The 18,612-nt window shown below is 38.9% G+C and overlaps 1 protein-coding gene across 4 annotated transcripts in view; it reads left to right on the forward strand.

Annotated features, from left to right (window-relative positions):
- Positions 1-18,612, forward strand: part of PLPPR5 (phospholipid phosphatase related 5) — a 119,083-nt gene that overhangs the window by 69,124 nt on the left and 31,347 nt on the right. For all 4 annotated transcript variants that reach the window (XM_073896263.1, XM_073896264.1, XM_073896262.1 and 1 more), the window contains one exon: positions 10,997-11,173. In XM_073896263.1, coding sequence (XP_073752364.1) covers positions 10,997-11,173 — 177 coding nt within the window. The remainder of the gene's footprint in view (positions 1-10,996; positions 11,174-18,612) is intronic.

Raw genomic sequence — 18,612 nt, forward strand, 5'->3', positions numbered from 1 at the left:
CTCTTTATCTTAATTTTCTGCCACTCCCCTCTCTGCAGGTCCCTCCCAGGGCTCACCCCCACCCCCACCCACAGAGCCCGCTGTCTGACACTTGGAGTTATTTTCAGGTCCTCCGCTGTCTCCTTTGCAGGCTCTCTCACCTCTGTTCTAAGAACTCCACAAGCCCCACCCGCCCCCCACAGACTGAGGCAGAGACCTCTCTATTCATCCAGCCTCACTGTAGTCAGAGCATGGACTTCAGAGTTAAGCTGCTCGAGTTTGGATCCCTGCTTCATCACTAGTAGCCTTAAGTCCATGGACAAGTTACTTAACCTTTCTATGTCTTACTTACCTCTCCTGTGCCCAATGCTGTGGGATTATTTGGGTTACATAATTACATGTACAGCACTTGGCACAGTCTTTGATGCACGGTAAGCATTCGGTAAATTTTAACTTGCATTCTGATTAACTAGCTATTGAGAGTGAGTCATGCCAGCCACTGAAGTGACAAAGAAGAAAGGGTATTTCTGTCCCTCATGAGCTAGCAAAGGAGAAAAAAAATATATTGTCTCAATACAAAAATGATGTCTTTTCCCAGTACTTATTATGAAACCAAATGCTGGGTAGCAAAATGAGAAAGAGATCATCCCCGCAACAACTGGGAACAAGGCTGAGAATGCGATTTGAGATGCAGGGCAGGCCCCCGTGAGAGGGATCTATTGACATCTAACCACTTGGTTGCCCCAAACCCAGAATGTCTTGGGGTGAGGGAGAAGAGTGGCCAGACACGGGAGCTCATGCTTTCCACTTTCCTTCTGTGTCTTGAGGGGTAGTGAGGTGAAAGCTGAAAATTGGGTTAGGTTACAATGGGGGTGAATCTAGGCAGCTTTTAGTTAAATGAAAATTGAGGGACTGGGGGAGGAAAATCTCCGACACTGAAGTGGGGGGAGGAGAAGGTACCTCCTGAGACCCCTGGGTGACCAACCTGGAAATCTCCCCACCCCTGTGATTTAGCCACAGATGAGTGTTAAGAATGAGGTCAGTGATATCCTATGAGCACACTGTTCAGTACCTCAAAATGTCAAGCCGTGGTTAATATTTATGATATTTATGATGTTTATTGAAATTACTGTAAAATTGATAAAATACTTTGCTGCTGGTTGCAAATCTATTCACATATGGCCACAGTGACTACTACGAGACTCTGTGTATGTGTGCACATTTCTCTTCCTCATTGTGATAGGACACTTATTGTTTTAAGCTATGAGTTTTTTCCTGTTATTGTATAATTTAAGACCAATATCTCAAGATGTGAATCCAGTTCTTATTTAAAATTTTTCTGCTTCTATATGTTATATGGAGATATATAGTGCACATCCTACAGAGATCATGTCTACGAATAATCACACACTCATTAATTATAGTTTCTTTCCTGAACTGAAGAAAGTCTGAGAGAAAATGTGAATACTAAGATTTATCTACAAATTCAAACAGTTATGAGGATTAGGCATGCATATATGAGATGAGATATTTGAGATTCACCATTTTACCACTGATTTCTTGTCCCTAACATTTAACTTGTGTATTTTAATAGCTTCGTGTGTTGTATTTTCTTCATTTGCTTTTAAGTTAAACTAAAACTGATTCCTAAATTCATCTAGCAGTCAAATGCATGTTTGTGTAGTATTTAAAGATCTCCAGATCCATCTTTTACATATTAATTTTAGTTCCTTACTTCTAGTCAGCAAACTTTAAATCTTAGAAATGACAGAGTTCTTAAAATCATAGGAATCAAATACCTTTGGCTTGCATGTAACTCCTCAGTCGGTGCATAGCTTTCTTTTCCTTGTATCGCAATCAGAAATAAGACAGCAGCCTATCTTTATCTAAATATTATCTTACTTTTTATCTGGTGTATGGAAAACGAATGTTAAATGGGGACTATGTGTGGTTCTTGATTTTAGACAGAGAAAATGTCAAGTAAAAGTGTTTTTATTTTTCTAGCTGATAGATGAAGTGCCACGCTTACAATGTATTTATCAGGGGGTCATACTGAAGAGAAATGGGCTCCATGTTAAATTAGCCACGGCTGCACTTCAGGGATAAGGTAAATGTGTCAGTGATGAAGGAGCTGTTATTTACAACCAAACCATCAATTGGCCATTGTGCTGGGGGCAGCTGAGTCACTGAGCATATTCGGATCTTAACTGCACGTACCAGCTGGTCCTGAACACTGAGGGTGTTGTTACTCACATCACATTTGTGACTCCCTACTGTTGCCCATTCAAGGACATCAACTACATGATAAATTCTGTGTTCATGATTATGTAATCTTTTGTTAGGTACCCACTAAGTCTATTGTAAGGAAATGGATGACTACTCTTCATTTTTCAGCTACAATATGTTTAAGGACCTTTATCCTCATCCCACATGCTATGCGATTGATTTTTATTAGTTCTCCCAGCAAATATATAGTTTTAATCTAAATAATCTCTTTTTAATCCTTCAGGTGGATTCCAGTCACAAAATAAACAAAAATCTTCCTGGTGCCAAATTTGCATTCCTTATGTAATTTCTTGTGCCAAATCCCAAAAACTATTATTGTCATTTTCATTTTATAAATGATATAAAATTAAGACTCAGAGAAGTTAAGGAATTTGGCTAAAGTCACAGAACTAATCAAAAGTGGATTGACATTTTAACCCAGAATATTAAACTCATAATTTGAGCTTTTCCTCCTGGTTTACACTAACTAAAATGGAATCTCCCAAGCACCTAGAGGGTGTCAGTAAAATATAAAACAAATGATTAACTTTGATGAAGTCAAACATTAAAAAGTAGATGTTATGATAATTAGAACCTGAAAAAAATAGACTGACTCTGAAAATTCAAAATAATTCCAAAATATCACTTTATCATATTATGTGTTATTTAAACTGTAATATATGAATAGATGTAAAAGATAAATATAGATAAAAAGATATAGATAACTATTGTTTGATAAAGCCCAGGTACCCTAAAAAATGGTTTTAGGTTCAGTGCCCAACTCGAACAAATATAATAATTAAATAACAAAATAGCGATAAATGGTGAAATGCATACAATCTTTTTTTACAATTAACTGATACATTTTTCATTCCCCTTATATCATGATGCTCTTATTTAGGTCAGCATTATCGAATAGATTATTTAGATTATCTAATAGAAACATAAAATGAACCATGTATATGATTTTTAATTTTTTAGTAGTCACATTAAAAAAGCTTAAAAAAAGTGAGATTAATTTTAAAATATATTTTATATGACTGAGTATATCCAAAATATTACCAATTCAACATGTACCAACATAAAACTCTTTTTTTATTTTAAAGATTTTTATTTATTTATTTGACAGAGAGAGACACAGCGAGAGAGGGAACACAAGCAGGGGGCATGGGAGAGAGAGAAGCAGACTTCCTGCTGAGCAGGGAACCCAATGCGGGGCTCGATCCCTGGACCCTGGGATCATGACCTGAGCCGAAGGTAGACACTTAACGACTGAGCCACCCAGGCGCCCCCCAACATAAAAAATTATTAATGAGATATTTTGCATTCCTTTCTTGGCAAAGTTTTTGAAATCCAGTGTATGTTTATTTGACACTTGCATTACATTTCAGTCTGGAACTAAATTTTCATCTGAAATACTTTATCTGTATTTAGATTTCATAAAATTTACAGTGTGAAAACTAGATGCACATACCCAATTTGTTCCGAACATATTTAAAATGTTTCTAATAATCAAATCAAGTACTAGTTTTGAAATTTAAATTAACTAAAGTTAACTAAAATTAAAAATTGAATCCTTTGGTTCCACTAACTGCATTTCAAATGTTCAATTGCTACACTAACTAGTGGCTACCATTGGACATCATAGCTCTAGGATTTCTCATCTATTATTCATTTGCCTTAGAGAAGGATGGGCCATAAGAGAAGGGCTGACGTCTCCCCATCTCCCTTTTCCCCAGTTCCTGGCAACCACCACTCTATTCTCTGCTTCTGTGAGTTTGACTATTTTAGATTCCACATAGAGAGATCATGCAGTATTTGTCTTTCTGTGCCTGGATATTTCACTTAGCATAATGTCCTTCAGGTTCATCCATGTTGTCAAAAATAGTAACATTTCCTCTTTTCTGTTTTTAGGCAGACTAGTATTCCATTGTATATGTAGTATATGTACCACACAGAGATTTAATGTTCAGCAATGTGACTATAGTCAACAATACTGTATTGTATACTTAAAATTTGTTAAGAGAGTAGGTAGATCCTAAATGGTCTCACCACACACATACACACAAAATAGTGACTCTGTGAGGTAATGGATATATTAATTAGTTTGATTGTGGTGATTACTTAACAATGTATACATATATAAAAATATCAAGTTGTATACATTAAGTATATACATTTTTTATTTGCAATTTATACCTCAGTCAAGGGTAAGGGGGATAGGAAAGAGATGAGCCAGTATCAATCAAAAAAGAAGACACTATTTAGTTTTTTTTTTAATTTTTTATTATTTGTTTCAGGGGTACAGGTCTGTCATTCATCAGTCTTACACAATTCACAGTGCTCACCATAGCACATACCCTCCCCAGTGTCCATCACTCAGCCACCCCATCCCTCCCACCACCCTCCACTCCAGGAGATGAATGGATAAAGATGTGGTATATATATACAATGGAAGACACTATTTCGTTTTAATAATCAAATCTCTTTTTGTTAAAAAAGAACAGGAATTTCTAAATCCTAAAACTACCTTTACATACCAAAAGCAAAATTTGAAGATCTGAGTATCATGAGCCAGTAATCGAGAGAACACGGGATATAATGTAAGAAGTGGTACCGTCAACCTAGGGGAAGAGAAGGTACATTTCTGGGCCTAGGAAGTGGGAAGATTGGAGGAGAGCAAAGAGCAGAATGGCAGATGTGATCATATGAGTGAGCACCCTGAGGTTAGAAACGCTGAGAAGGAAATTAGTCACCAGGTAATAGAAACTCCAGAGAAGTTGAAGCGAAAGCAGAAAGTAGATGGGCTTTATCTCATTTCTGGCTTGAAACTGGAAGAATTCAACCTCAGGGCACCCCGAGAGCAGGTAAGGCAGGCAGCAGACAAGATGGGTGTGGTGGCAACCAGGGGACCCTGCAGCAGAGCCAGAGAGGATAGGCAGCCTGCCTGGGGCTGGAAGGAAGACATGCTGGAGATTCAGAGGAATTTGATATGATGTGAGCCTAGATGGAACAAGTCAGCATGGGTTCACAAGGACATTAGCAGTGATTGTCAGTAGAGCACCCAGTGGAGACCAAGTGGGAGAGCACAGGGCTGTGGAAGCCAGCAGAAATGAAGAGGTCATTCTGTAAGACAGCTCTGTGGCTGCTTTGAGGTTGCCTCCCCTCTCGGGCAGACCTCCAAGAGGACCCCAATGCCATTTTGCCAGAAAGGGAAGAGTGAAACTGAGAACAATTGACAGTTTATTAAACATTCCTCCCTCCCCTAATCCTCTCCTGTTCAGTCTTGGATGGATGCTTATGATGGAGTTTAGATCAGTTATGGAAAATAAAGTAGCTGTGTGCTTTATACAATCTAGATTGCAGTATATAAAATTTATGACTTCAATATATACTGCACTCCCCCCTCACAGCCCCAAAAGGCCTGAATTATGTGAACACAAATCTGTCTGGTACAGAGTCTATGGTCTTTCCCCTATTGTATTAACTCCCATCACCCTTCTGTTACACACCCTATCAGACACCTTTACATTGCTGTTTGGCAAACCTATGAATGTAGATAATAAGTAAGGATACAACAGTAAGACTTTCAAGACACTGTGTAGCTGGCTTAATAAATGAACCTGAGAGATGGTGTTCAATGTGCCCTTACCAACTTGCAAATAAATCTTTAGTGGAGTGCCATGAAGCTCTATCTTTGATGCTGTATGGAGCTAACGAGAAGCTCAGAGAAAGAACTAAGATGATAGATGTCATCATAAAAGTTCAAAATGGTCTTGACAGGGTGAAATATTATTTTGAAAACAGTTAAGAAGTTTGATTTTTTTTTGAGTAATCCCAGCAGTCCAAAATAGGGAAACTTGCTAGGGCATCAGTCCATGAGAGGAAATCACAAACACCCTGACCAGTAGTGCTATGTAGTTATTGAAAAACAAAACCCCAAAAAACTATTACTTTTTTAGACTGTATTAATCAAAACAGTCAAAACCTGGAAATGAGTTTAAAGATAATCCAGTCCTAACCTAATTACAAAATGCAGATCCATGAGTAAGACCATAGGGTGCAATCCAGAAAAGTTAGTTATACTCTGAGCTCGTCAGAGGATATGTGGCCTGGGGGGCTTCATTTCGGACTCTACATTTTGGAAGGACAACTAGAGTATGTCAGAAGCACTAGAATGTCATGTTGCTGAGGGATCTGGCCACTGAGTTATTTCCATACTGATGGGTGGAATAGAGGTCAGTTAGTCTGTAGAAAAGAAGAAGCAAAGGATGAGAGTAGGTGGCAACCACCTGCAAACAAATAATTAGTGTCTGTCTTCAGACAGAGAACTTAGAAGAAAGAAAACAAAAACTGCAGAATGGCATAAGGAAAAGGTGAAAGAAGCATAAAAACAAGAGAAGGAACCAAGTTCTCCACATGCTCAGCCTCATACACAAAATGATCCTAGCGCACCAGGTGCCATCTTCACGATCACTCAGCACAGTAGGTCCTGGGCTTCTGTGTTCTTCAGCCTGGTCCTGACTTAACCCCTGCAGTTACCGGGCACTCACTGTGGGCCAAGCTCTGTGCTGAGAACTTTCCCTATATTATGTCTTTAGTCCTTCCAGTACTGTGCGGTGATGCTGTCATGATCCTTTACATTTTATACATAAGGAGACCGAGGCTTAAACAGATTGGATAACTTGTCTATGTGAGTGGCAGAGCTAGGGATTAAACCAGATCTTACTGGTCGCAAAGTGGGTGAGCTAATCACTAGACCACAGTTATCTCCTCCTTAGGATCAGTTTTACAAATCCCAGTACGTTCCATTATTCACATACTGAGCTGATATTGACTGAAGGTAGTAGTTTTCTTTTGACACCATGACAGATTACCACAAACTTGGTGACTTAAAATAACCCAAGTTTATTACCTTGCAGTTCTTCTGTTCTGAAATCCAGCATGGGTCTCACTGGGATAAAATCAAGGATTCAGCCCAGTTGCATCCCTTCTGGAGGCTCTGGGGGAAAATTCATTCTTTGATTTTCCCAGCTTCTAGGGTCTGTCTGAATTCCTTGGCTTGTGGCTCCCTTCTTCTGTTTCATAGGATTAGTGTATGGGCATCTTTGGGGAGCTATATTCTTCCTAGAATAGGAAGGTATTGCTCCAGGCAATATGAGATAGACAAGGAGGAGAAAGACAATAGCAAGTAAACAAATACATATGCCAGACAATGTGTGTGGCAAAAGCAAAAAACAATATAATCATCTCAGTAGCTGCAGGAAAAGCATTTGACCAAATTTAAGTCATTCCCCCACACTTCTTTGCTGGGAATGCTCATCCTCATCTTTCTGGATCTCACCTTAGATGTCTCCTCTTGAAGAAACAGTTTCAGGCATGTAAGTAAGTGCTTAACAAACACAAATCTCTGTTTTTGTTTTTACTTACTTATATAATAGTATTTTAAAATCATACAGTGCTTTCTCAACTTACCCAACAGATGGATGTTTATTATCACAGGTGAGTCAATTCACATTTCTGAATAACATGGGCATTGTGATTACATTTTAGTAAAAGCAAACAAGTAAGCAAAACCCCTTTATATGTGTGTCAGTTGTTGTATGTATTTGTATAAGCGAGGAGAAAAGTGTAGAAGAATATATATCAGGCTGTTAGCGGACAGCAGATGATCAGTTTTGGTTTCTGCATCTTTGTGCTGATAAATACTCATGGAGTGGATGAACAAGAACTGCTAATAATGGTTAAATGATGAGTGGGTTCTGTAAGGTAGTGAGCATCCACTGATCCTTGAGGACTGAGTGGGTATCATCTTGCTCAAATCATACACTCTTCTGTTTGTTTTGTTTTAGCTACATTTTGACATCTGGTTAACCTAGATGGTTTCCTAAGTGAATTAAAAACCAAGAGAGCATAAATAATCAATTTCTGTACTGTATCCAACTTGCTTAATAGATTCTTGTGCCATAATTTCCTCTTCTGCAAATTAGGAATAATAGACTTTCTGTAAGAATAACACAATTATATTGGTTAAAAGGCACTTATATTCATAAAGTACCAAAGAGTTGTTGAGTATAAGTGAGAACTCTCTAATTTTTCTTTTGTGACATCCATGCCAACTGAGTATGCTCCAGAAAAATATATTATAAGGCACAGCTATGATCCCCCTTAAAGTTGAATGTATTTGAACAAATGTCACCCTTTTTCCATAACCCTTAAAATTAAATATTCTTCCTTTCTGGGTCTGGACACTAAGTGGGAATCTGGTGGAGGAAGAGCCAAATCCCAGGCTATTCCTCATACAGAAGCTTTTTCATGATTTTGCACTGTAGCCAGACTGTATCTTTGGACTCCATATAACCTATGTTTGAGTCGTTAGGGCAATTGGAGCAAACATTCAAAAGAAACTTCAGAGTCATCACCCAAACTTATAGATAACTCTAAGCCTACACAACTTGGACAAGTATCTGAGATGGCCTTTGAGGATGAAGGGGAAGACAAATGCTTTCCAAAACCAGATAGATTCTGTGGGAGATTTTCCACACAGACCATACATGCATTGCTTCTTATTTCTCCCTAGTAGGAGAGTATAGATGTGGCTTTACCCTATGATATTACAGCAGCCTTCTTTCTCCTCTCTTTGATTTCAACTCTCTTGCATTCGCTGATACTCAGCTTATGTCTATTGGCCATTTCCTCCATGCAAGAAATCAGTGAAGAAAGAAGAAAGAGAGATTGAAGTGCTTTACTTCTCATTTACATCCCTCCATTCTCAACAGTGCCACCCCCAAGAGCCCCAAATTGTGTTTTCTTCATAATAAGCTTTACCTTGATTCAATTTTTTCATCTATAAAATGAAGGTAATGATGAGATCTGACTTATATGGCTATTTTGGGAATTTAATAAGATAATTAACGTAAGATACTTAGAACCTTGCCTTGAACAGCGATCACTCATTAAATCATAGCTATAATGAATATTAGCAATATTAATACTCTTCATTCATCATTCCACATTTATTTTATCTTAATAAGGACAGGGTATGTTTAGAGTTCTGACAGATGTGAAGAAATGCAAAAGCCAGAAAGAATTAATCGACCTTACAGCTGTGTTAAAGAAAATCTCACGAGCAGCCCAAATTTCACTTCCTATTCATAGGCACTAGTCAAATAAAGAATTACTCCAGTAGATGCATCCCTGGCAACCTGAAGTGGTGTGCTATCCCTGCCTTGTTATTCTTGTGGGTGGAGCTCTTTAACACCTTCTCTCAGAATGGCAGAAACATCATTTTCTCTCTCTCCTCTCTTCTTGTTTCCCCTTCATGTCTACTTATCCTTCGTCACTGAAATTATTCGGCTCTTCCACGCCCAGGCTTACAATACCCGACCCGGCTCCAAAGGTCACAGGCCCAAGATGAAACAATTCAGCTTTTTTCCCCCCTAGAATGTTGGGACCTGAGAGAGATGGCAAAGGGCTAGAACTTGGCTAGATAGAAGCTTTGTATCACATGGGCTGTTTAAATATTCATGCAGCCTCTTCTGGCAGCTAACAAGGCTGCAAACTTTGCCCAGAAAAAGAAAAAGGAAGATAATTACTGAATTTCATAGCACTCTGAAATGGCTGCTGTGAAGGAAAAATTTAAGTGCTGATTTTTGGTTTAATCTCTCAAGCAAATGTATTTTTTTTTATTCAGTGCAGGACAATAGGCAAGTGATTAAATGCATTTCTAAGTATTTTTTCTGAGTATGTCATCAGTGTTAGATACCCACTGACATTAATATCATAAAAAAGTATTGGACTGTCAAAGCCACCTCCTTTATAATTACTTTACTAATGACTTAAAATATTAACTGACACATCCCATTGCAGTCAACAGCTTTGTTTATGTAGTAACACAGGTTGAAATTATCAGCAACTGAGCAATAGAATATATCAGAGTGGAAGAAAGACCAAATTATTCTTGAGCTTGGTGGGTCACAATGTGAGGACATTTCATTTAGTGAAATCAGTTGGCACTATATGTTCTTCGTTAGCATATGTGAAGACACCAAAAATGTAGGTGTCTATTCATTGTTTTGTTTGTTTTAAGGAGACATTTCCCCTGATTGTAATTCAGTTTTTTTGTTGTCCTAATTCTGGCTGATAAAATTTAATTAAAACAAAGGAATTTCACAATTTCTGAAACAACATAAAAGCAAACCTTGTCACTGCACTGAATATCAAATTCTTTCTTCAAAGTAGTCTATTCAGTGAAAATCAACTTTATTTTATTTTTTATAACTACAGTCACAAGTTCTGACCTGTCAGTTATGCGTCCTCCCAATATGGCATACAAAAATGTAAGCATTAAAAACACCCCTTCATCAGTTTGCCCCTTCTAACAATAGTGATCTAAGATGTCAATTCAGATAAAACAATAGGTATCTTAATAGCTAAATATTAATAGTTTAATAGGTACATTAAAAGTTAAAAACGTCACTTGGAATGTCAGTGTTCAGTGTTTCTAGATGATTCATATTACCTAAGAATTGGCCATTAGTAAATATCAGGTAAGTAAAATTAAATAATCACCATTCTTAAATTCTACTTCTAAGAAAATTTCTTCAAAAAATTCATAACTACAGTTAATTATTTGAACCCTGTAGGCGTAGATATGTCTATAAATATGTATGTGTACATATATACAAATATATCGGACATATATTAAGAAAATACCTTCATGAAAAGTTGTATTTTTCATTTAATGTTTCAGATGTACATTACCAACACAATCAAAGCCAAAGGAACAAGACTTGCTAAGCCCGTTTTATGTTTGGGCTTAATGTGTTTGGCCTTTCTTACCGGACTCAACAGAGTAGCGGAATATCGAAATCATTGGTCAGATGTGATAGCAGGTTTTCTGGTTGGAATATCTATAGCAGTATTTCTGGTAAGTACAAATTTATTTGGATTTCACTGCATTTTTAATTAACTTCTATAATCACCTGCAAGAAAATGCAAGTGTGAATCACCAGGTTTCTCTAAATGTGGTGTATCAAATGATAATATGTATACTTTAGGTCATTCATTTCTTCCTCCTTCCTCATTTATTCTGCCTAAAGTCAAATTTGGGGATGAAAAATACATAAATTCTACACTCAAAGGTGAACAAAATATTTTCAGATAAAATGGAATAGGGCCAGAACATTCAGTCCTCCCTGGATAGTTTTTAAGACTAGGTTGCTTGGGGGGCGCCTGGGTGGCTCAGTCGTTAATCTGCCTTCGGCTCAGGTCATGATCCCAGGCTCCTGGGATGGAGCCCCACATCAGGCTCCCTGCTCAGCGGGAAGCCTGCTTCTCCCTCTCCCACTCCCTCTGCTTGTGTTCCCTCTCTCACTGTGTCTCTCTCTGTCAAATAAATAAATAAAGTCTTAAAAAAAAAAAAGACTAGGTTGCTTGGATATTTTAAAAATTTCCTCAGGTCACTTTTCATCCCAGAGTATCTAGAGTATCCCAAAGTACCCCAGGGCCTCAGCATAGTATCCTCCGTGAACTGCCATGTCACAGCGCTGGCTAACAGGTAAACCTCATTTGAGAGATGAATTAGTTCCCTTCAGTAACTAAAAATCCATGGATGGTTTCCAAGACAATACCACCTCAAGTCAGATTTTGCCAAGAGGTGAAGAGCATATGTAGTGATTTCTAATGAAGTAAGTATGCCATCTCTATTCCTTTTATAAAATCTCCTTGGAATGTTACTACAAGGTTTGGTTGTTGGAAAATATATTTTAGTCTGGCTTTAGAAATAATCAATCCATTATAAGCTTTAGTCTATAACATTTAACCCAGATGGAAAATGTGTAGACTATAAATCAAAACATACTTTTGCAGGACACGTTATAATAGGAAGAAACACTTTATTTCCATTTTGATTACATTTAAATTGCTTCTCATGCTTAACTTCCTTTCCTCAGCTCCTTTCCCTAGTTCATAACCAGTAAGCAAAAACTTGTATGAACCTTTCCAGCTAAAAATTTGTGTGCCGGGCATTTTAAATACGCAGTGTTCTGTAGAACCTCCTGTGGTAGAGTGGTGAGTATGACCGCATTCCTGCCCCATGCCCTGTACTGCTTTTCTTCCTGGTGTCACTCCCTCTGATTCCCCAGGTGACTGGGGGCCTAGGCCCACCCCCATCTCTCTCCCAGAGATATCGTATGGCCCCAGGGAAACTGGGGCCCAGGCTTGGGCCAGAGCCTTTTCGTTTCTTTCACTTACCACGTGTGAAGCAGATTGAAACATTTAAAACAAAACAAGGCAAACACCTTACATAAACCCTAAGAAAAGAACTACCAAAAGTGAAAATTTCGAAGCACTAGTGTCAGATGTAACAGTGTTTTGGCTCCGTGGGTCCAGAACCTCTTCACTTGGCATCTATCTTATCGGTCTTCCTACTTATTTTCCTGTGGCCATTGCCAACTTCCCTTCTCTTCCAATAAACATCCTGACCCCCTGCAAGACCGAATCTAGAACGCTAATCTCTTCCCAGTCACTTCTTCATCTGAGAACCAGGTGGTGAATGAGTTGGACTGTGGATCCCCCTTGGGCTCAAGCCCCTCTGATTGCACATATTCAGAACCTTCCACAATGGTTCTTCAGACATTCCCACACACCTGGAAAATGACCTTATGAAAAGGTGACGTGAAGATAATGCTTTAACTGTAATCACTAAACAAACATTTGTGCATTCATACACAACCGTTTCTGAGTATGAGTGCCTACAGGTGCCAGGCACTGTGCCAAGCACTGGGGATGCAAGGAGGCTCAGATAAACATGATCTGTCTCCTGTGAGAGTTACAGTCTGGTTCAGGGGTCAGACAACAATAGGTTATTTCCTCAACTATTATTCCCTTCCACTCTTCCTTCATAACAGAAACATTTACCGAGCTCCTGTTAAAATCCAGGCACTGTGCTTGGTGCTGGGGATTAAATACATGAAAAAGATACAGTCTACTTAAATAGATCACAAGATATACACCAAGAGTTTTATAGAAGGTTAAAGGTAATGATATCGGTTCATATACTCAGGAGATCTCTGTTGGGATTAAGGACAGTCAGAAAGGGGAGGGGATACATTAACTTGCAAGGTTTGTAAAGCAGGGAGGTCTAAGGAGGGGCATAAGGAATGAGAGGCAAAGAGCACAGTGCGCAGAGGCAATATAAAATGCTTCATAAAACAGGCATTTATGGAGCCCTTAGTCTATTGTGGGCCTGGGCACAGCATGCACATGAGGGGCAGTGGCATCATGGAATGGCACCAGTCATCCAGCATGAGTGACAAGAGTGGAAAATTGAAGAACACAGGGGTAGTTATCCTGAATGGCCTTGTAGGTTACAGTAATCTGGGCTTTTTCTCTTTGTAATGGAGGTGACTTGAGAGCCACAGTCAGAGTTCATGTGAGTTAAAGCTGGTTGAATCTCAGCTTCCTTATTTACTCTGTGCCATTATGCAGTTTTCCTCATTTGTGCCATTACCGATGGACCTTTCCGAGCCTCAGGTTCTTCCTCATTAAATGAGGCCAATAATAGCCTCCTTAAAGCTTATAAAAACTTAAAAGTTTGAATGAAATAGTGTATGTTCAACGAAGGGACACAGGAATGACTGAAGTCAGTCCCATAAATGATAGTTTGCTTCCTTTCAGCCCCTTTTACTCAATGATACAATCCGTGCTTTGAAAGTAGGTTTGTTGGAAAGTAAAACTCCAGATGAGGATAGAGGAGGCAAGTTGTGCAGAACCAGGGAAATCAGATGGCCCAAATCAGACCTGTGTGAGCACAGAGAGAAGGGAGGCTATCTGGGAGGTCTATGGAGATGGAAGACTTGGAGCTTGATGGCACACTGGGGATGACGGAGGCGAAGAAGAAGAGCAATCCGTGATAGTTCCCGGGCTTCTCATTTGGGCAAGTGGAACATTTATTCTGAGCAGCGACTCCAGCTCTGGCTTGCAATATCCTGGAGTGTCTCCAATTATCTTGCAGTGTGTGCAGAACTCTGAAATGGTTCCAGAATAAAATGAGCACTAACCTACTCCAAGACTCTATGTCTCAGTTAAAGGCATCCACTTCCCCCAGTCACCCAGACCCAATGTCTAGCGTCTGTCTTTGACTCATTCTTCTCGTTCATCCCCCACACCCGGTGATTCATCTGGTCCCAGTTTATTTCCACTACAAAATGTCTCCTCCACATTTCATTTCTTGGCCATTCTGACCAAAATGTATACTGTGGGATTGTACTCAATTTTTGAGATTAGTGCTTTTTCCCTTTCTTCTATCTCTGGATTCCTAACTGCCTCCTCACTTCAGACTCTCCTCCAAATACCTCCCATTCTGCTTCTCTTTTCTTTAGAACATAATCCGTTGCTAATAACAAGACAAAGCAAAACAAAACAAACCTCATTCCTGCTGCATTAAACCCAGATACATCCACTGGGCTTCTGGGATTATCCGTAATCTAGCTGCCCTCTTTCCAGCCAAGTTTATTTTCCCTCCTTGCAGGGGAATCCTCCACTCAGGTTCCTTACCCCCACAGACAGATTCTGTCCGGCCTTTATGTTTGCCCCAGTGAGAATGCCCATTCCTCTGTATATTTTAGAGAGCAAAACAGGGGTCTGGGAGCCACATGCACCTAGGTTTGAATCTTGCTTTTGCCACATGCTGCGCATGTGACCTTGAACAGGTCACTTGTCTCCTCATTTTTTCTAACCCTAATGAGACCTCCCTGACCTGTATTTAAAATGGCTTTCCCTCCCCCAAGGAATCCTTTCCTCATTCCCTATTCACTTTTCTCCATAGCATGTTTCAACTTTAATATGCCACATACAATATTTTTGTTTCTGTTTTTGCTCAAACCCACTAGGATGTAAGCTGTGCATGGAGAAGGCATTTGTTTTCTTTACCGTGAATTCTCAGTACTCAGTACAGGGTCTGGTAGTTAGGGGGTTCTCAGGAAATACTTGAGGGATGAATGAATGAATGGGGAACTGGGTTTATTTCTTCCCAGAGCTCTTTCAAGCATTAAGTGAAATCCCATATGTAGTAAGTACAGTTCAGTGTGTGGTGCAGAGAAGGAGTTGGAGATCATGGTCCTCACCTTTGATGACTATTGAGATCCTTTTTGCCCTCGAGATTTTTCCCAGACAAGTCCCAACTTGCCCGAAAGGTGTCCCTGACTACCTCGTTCTCTCATTTTTCCTGAGTTTCCACTGCCCTCAAAGTCTGGCCCTATTATATTCTAATGAGGATTAATATCCTACCCTGCTTATCACGCTCACCCCCTGTGCACTTTCTTTTAAAGTCAGAGAACAGGGGCGCCTGGGTGGCTCAGTCGTCAAGCGTCTGCCTTCGGCTCAGGGCATGGTCCCGGGGTCCTGGGATCGAGCCCCGCGTCGGGCGAGCAGGGAGCCTGCTTCTCCCTCTCACTCTGCCTGCTTGCACTTCGTTTCTCTCTCTCTGTCAAATAAATAAATAAAAATAAATAAAGTTAGAGAACAGAATCCCCATGCTTAAGAAAATGCAAAACAAATACTAGCTGAACAATAGTTGTAGATTGGTCAATAGTATTTAACAAATATATGCTTAACAAATGTATGCTTCAAAGTCCTTCCAGAAAAGATGCCCAGGGTCAAGTCAAGTAGTTCCAGTTTCCTGAGGCACAGCAAGAACCTGTCATGTTATCGTATGTAATATGATAATAACAATAAGAGTTATTTGTGTGGTCTTTACTACAGTAACTCAATTAATCCTCACAACAGCACGGTGAGATGTAGTTATTATTGTTCACATTTTGCAGGGAAAAAAAGAGCAGGTCTAGTTATATGGAGTTGTTTGCCCAGGCTCACAGTGAGTAAATCAGAGAGCCTGGCATTAAAGCCCGGTCCTGTTTGACCCCCTGAGCCTATGCACTTACCCCCAAGCAATACAGAGGTTTTACTTGCTACAGATGAAGAGGGAAAATGACCACAAATAGATCAAATTAATTTATTATTACCACTGGCAAAAGAACACAGAAATATATGTGTAATGGTGACTTATTAGTGTCATTTTTGTAGGACAGGGTAGAATTATACACATGGAAGCCATTAATGTGAAAATAGAATGTTTCAGAGGAATGTCACTTTAAATTATATAGGAACATCAGAAAACTTGAGAATTCTTGGCCTTGGTTCATTCATTAGTTGATTCATTCACTGTGGCACTGGGAATACAATGGTGAGCAAAAAAGAAAAAAAAAAGAAAAGAAACAGCATCTCTGCTTTTGTAGAGCTTACAAGGAAACTCTCTTAGGAAGAGATTCACATCAACTGAAGTATTACGTATTACGCTGACAGATGTATGATTTCACTAGAAATTGGTGCTTTGATGAAAAGCATCAGGGATTGACTTGATCAAACAAACAAAAACAGCCTGAGGTCAGAGAAAGCCAGTGAAGAAGTGATATTGAGATGAGATACCACGGCTGAGTAGGATATGGTGCCCAAAGAATGTGGAGTTGAGTATTCCAAACAAAAGGCAGCGAAAGGGAAGGACAAAGAAGGAAGGCTGCAAAGGTGGGCAAGGTTTATACTATAAGAGAAATGGGGAACCCAGTCACAATAGTTTGAAGAAGCTTGACATGATCCAATTTGCATTTTGGAAAGATCATTCTTATGTCACTATAGAAATGGATTGGAGGGAGCCAAGATTGGATTTAGGGAGACTTTAGAAAGCTACACAGGAATCCAGGCAAGTGGTGGTGATTGCTTAGTCTTTGGAGTTGGTGGTGGAGAGCAAAGAAAGCAGATATAAGAAATCAAAATTTTTAGGAAGGAAAATTGAGCAAATTGACTGATTGTGTACAGGAGGTGTAAAGGATGAATCCAAGTTTTCAGCCTTATGCAATTAGGGGAGAGGGCATGTGGGGGTTGTTTCCTGAGAAGATCCAGAAAAATATCAAGCTTTATAGTGGGGTCAGGAGATAGGTAGATCTTAGGTTTCACTTTGAACATTTGTTGAATTTTTCCTACCTTTGACAACCAAAGGAATGGACTAACTTGGTAAAATATTGCAACCTCTTCCCTTACAAATTGAGAAAACTCAGACCCAGAGGACTGTCCAAGAACATACAGACTTGGAATCAAAAACCAAGCCTCTTGCTTTTACCTATGAGCATTTTTCTTTCTTATTTTTTAAAGATTTTATTTATTAATTTGACAGAGAGAGATTGAGAGAGAGAGAGACAGAGCCAGGAGAGGAACAGAGGGAGAGGGAGTTCCACGCAGGGCTCAATCCCACGACCCTGAGATCATGACCTGAGCTGAAATCAAGAGTTGAACACTTAACCGACTGAGTCACCCAGCCCCCACCATGAGCATTTTTCTAATAAGAAATCAGTTCCATACTTATAAATGTTAGCAGGCAAGACATGTTAAATATTTGAATATGGTTCTAAAGAAGATTTGGCATTTCCTCCCTTATAATTTAAATAATAACAGTAATGAAGAATAATCATTATGTTAATAGATACTATTTAATGAATATCTACTATCTGTTAGGTGTTTAAATAGTTCACATATGAATTCTCAGCTGCTTCAGTAGTGTTGTCCTAACCCTCAATTAAGGCGAAGAAATAACTGATACAACCTTTCAAAGAGTTTACCAAACCTAAATAATATAAAAGCAATTATACTAATTTCAAAAGCCCACATTAACTCTAGATGAACTCTTCTTCATCTCATGACTTCCATGAGATGGAAGTTATTTCATTTCAACAAATTTTACTTCATAAGAATTTGTAGCAATTTTTTTATCTGCCTAATCTTTCATTAGTTTATTTCTATTAATGAAAAGGGAAATATGAGTGTATATTTCATGAAGTGATTGTGGAAGCTTCTTGATTGTTATGTTTTTATTGGCTAAAATTCTTGATTATATCCTTTGTACTCCAAGCAGTGGTCAGTTAGCAAACTATAGCCATTAGGTGAAATTTGGCCTGATATTTATTTATTTTTTTTTAAGTTACATTGGAACACTGACATGCCCATTCATTTACGAATTGTCTATGGCTGTTTTCACACCAAAATATCAGAGTTGAATAGCTGCTGCAGATACTATGTACCAGCAAAGCCAAAAAAAATGTACTATTTGCCCCTTACAGCCAAAATTTACTGACCCTTTCTATAGGGCAATCACTATTAGTCTTTTGTAGGGTCATCATTTGATACTAGGTTTATCAAATACCCATCTCTAAGCTTGTACCATCCCTTACATTAAAGATCTTGATGGCAATGATAAAGTTGATGGTTCAAACTATCAGGCTTTGATCTGTGTTTCTGACCTGTAATTATTCATGGAAA

Source organism: Callorhinus ursinus, unplaced genomic scaffold (genome assembly GCF_003265705.2).
Source record: "Callorhinus ursinus isolate GAN/ISIS: 27379988/994484 unplaced genomic scaffold, GSC_fseal_2.0 scaffold9, whole genome shotgun sequence".
Classification (NCBI taxonomy): domain Eukaryota; kingdom Metazoa; phylum Chordata; class Mammalia; order Carnivora; family Otariidae; genus Callorhinus; species Callorhinus ursinus.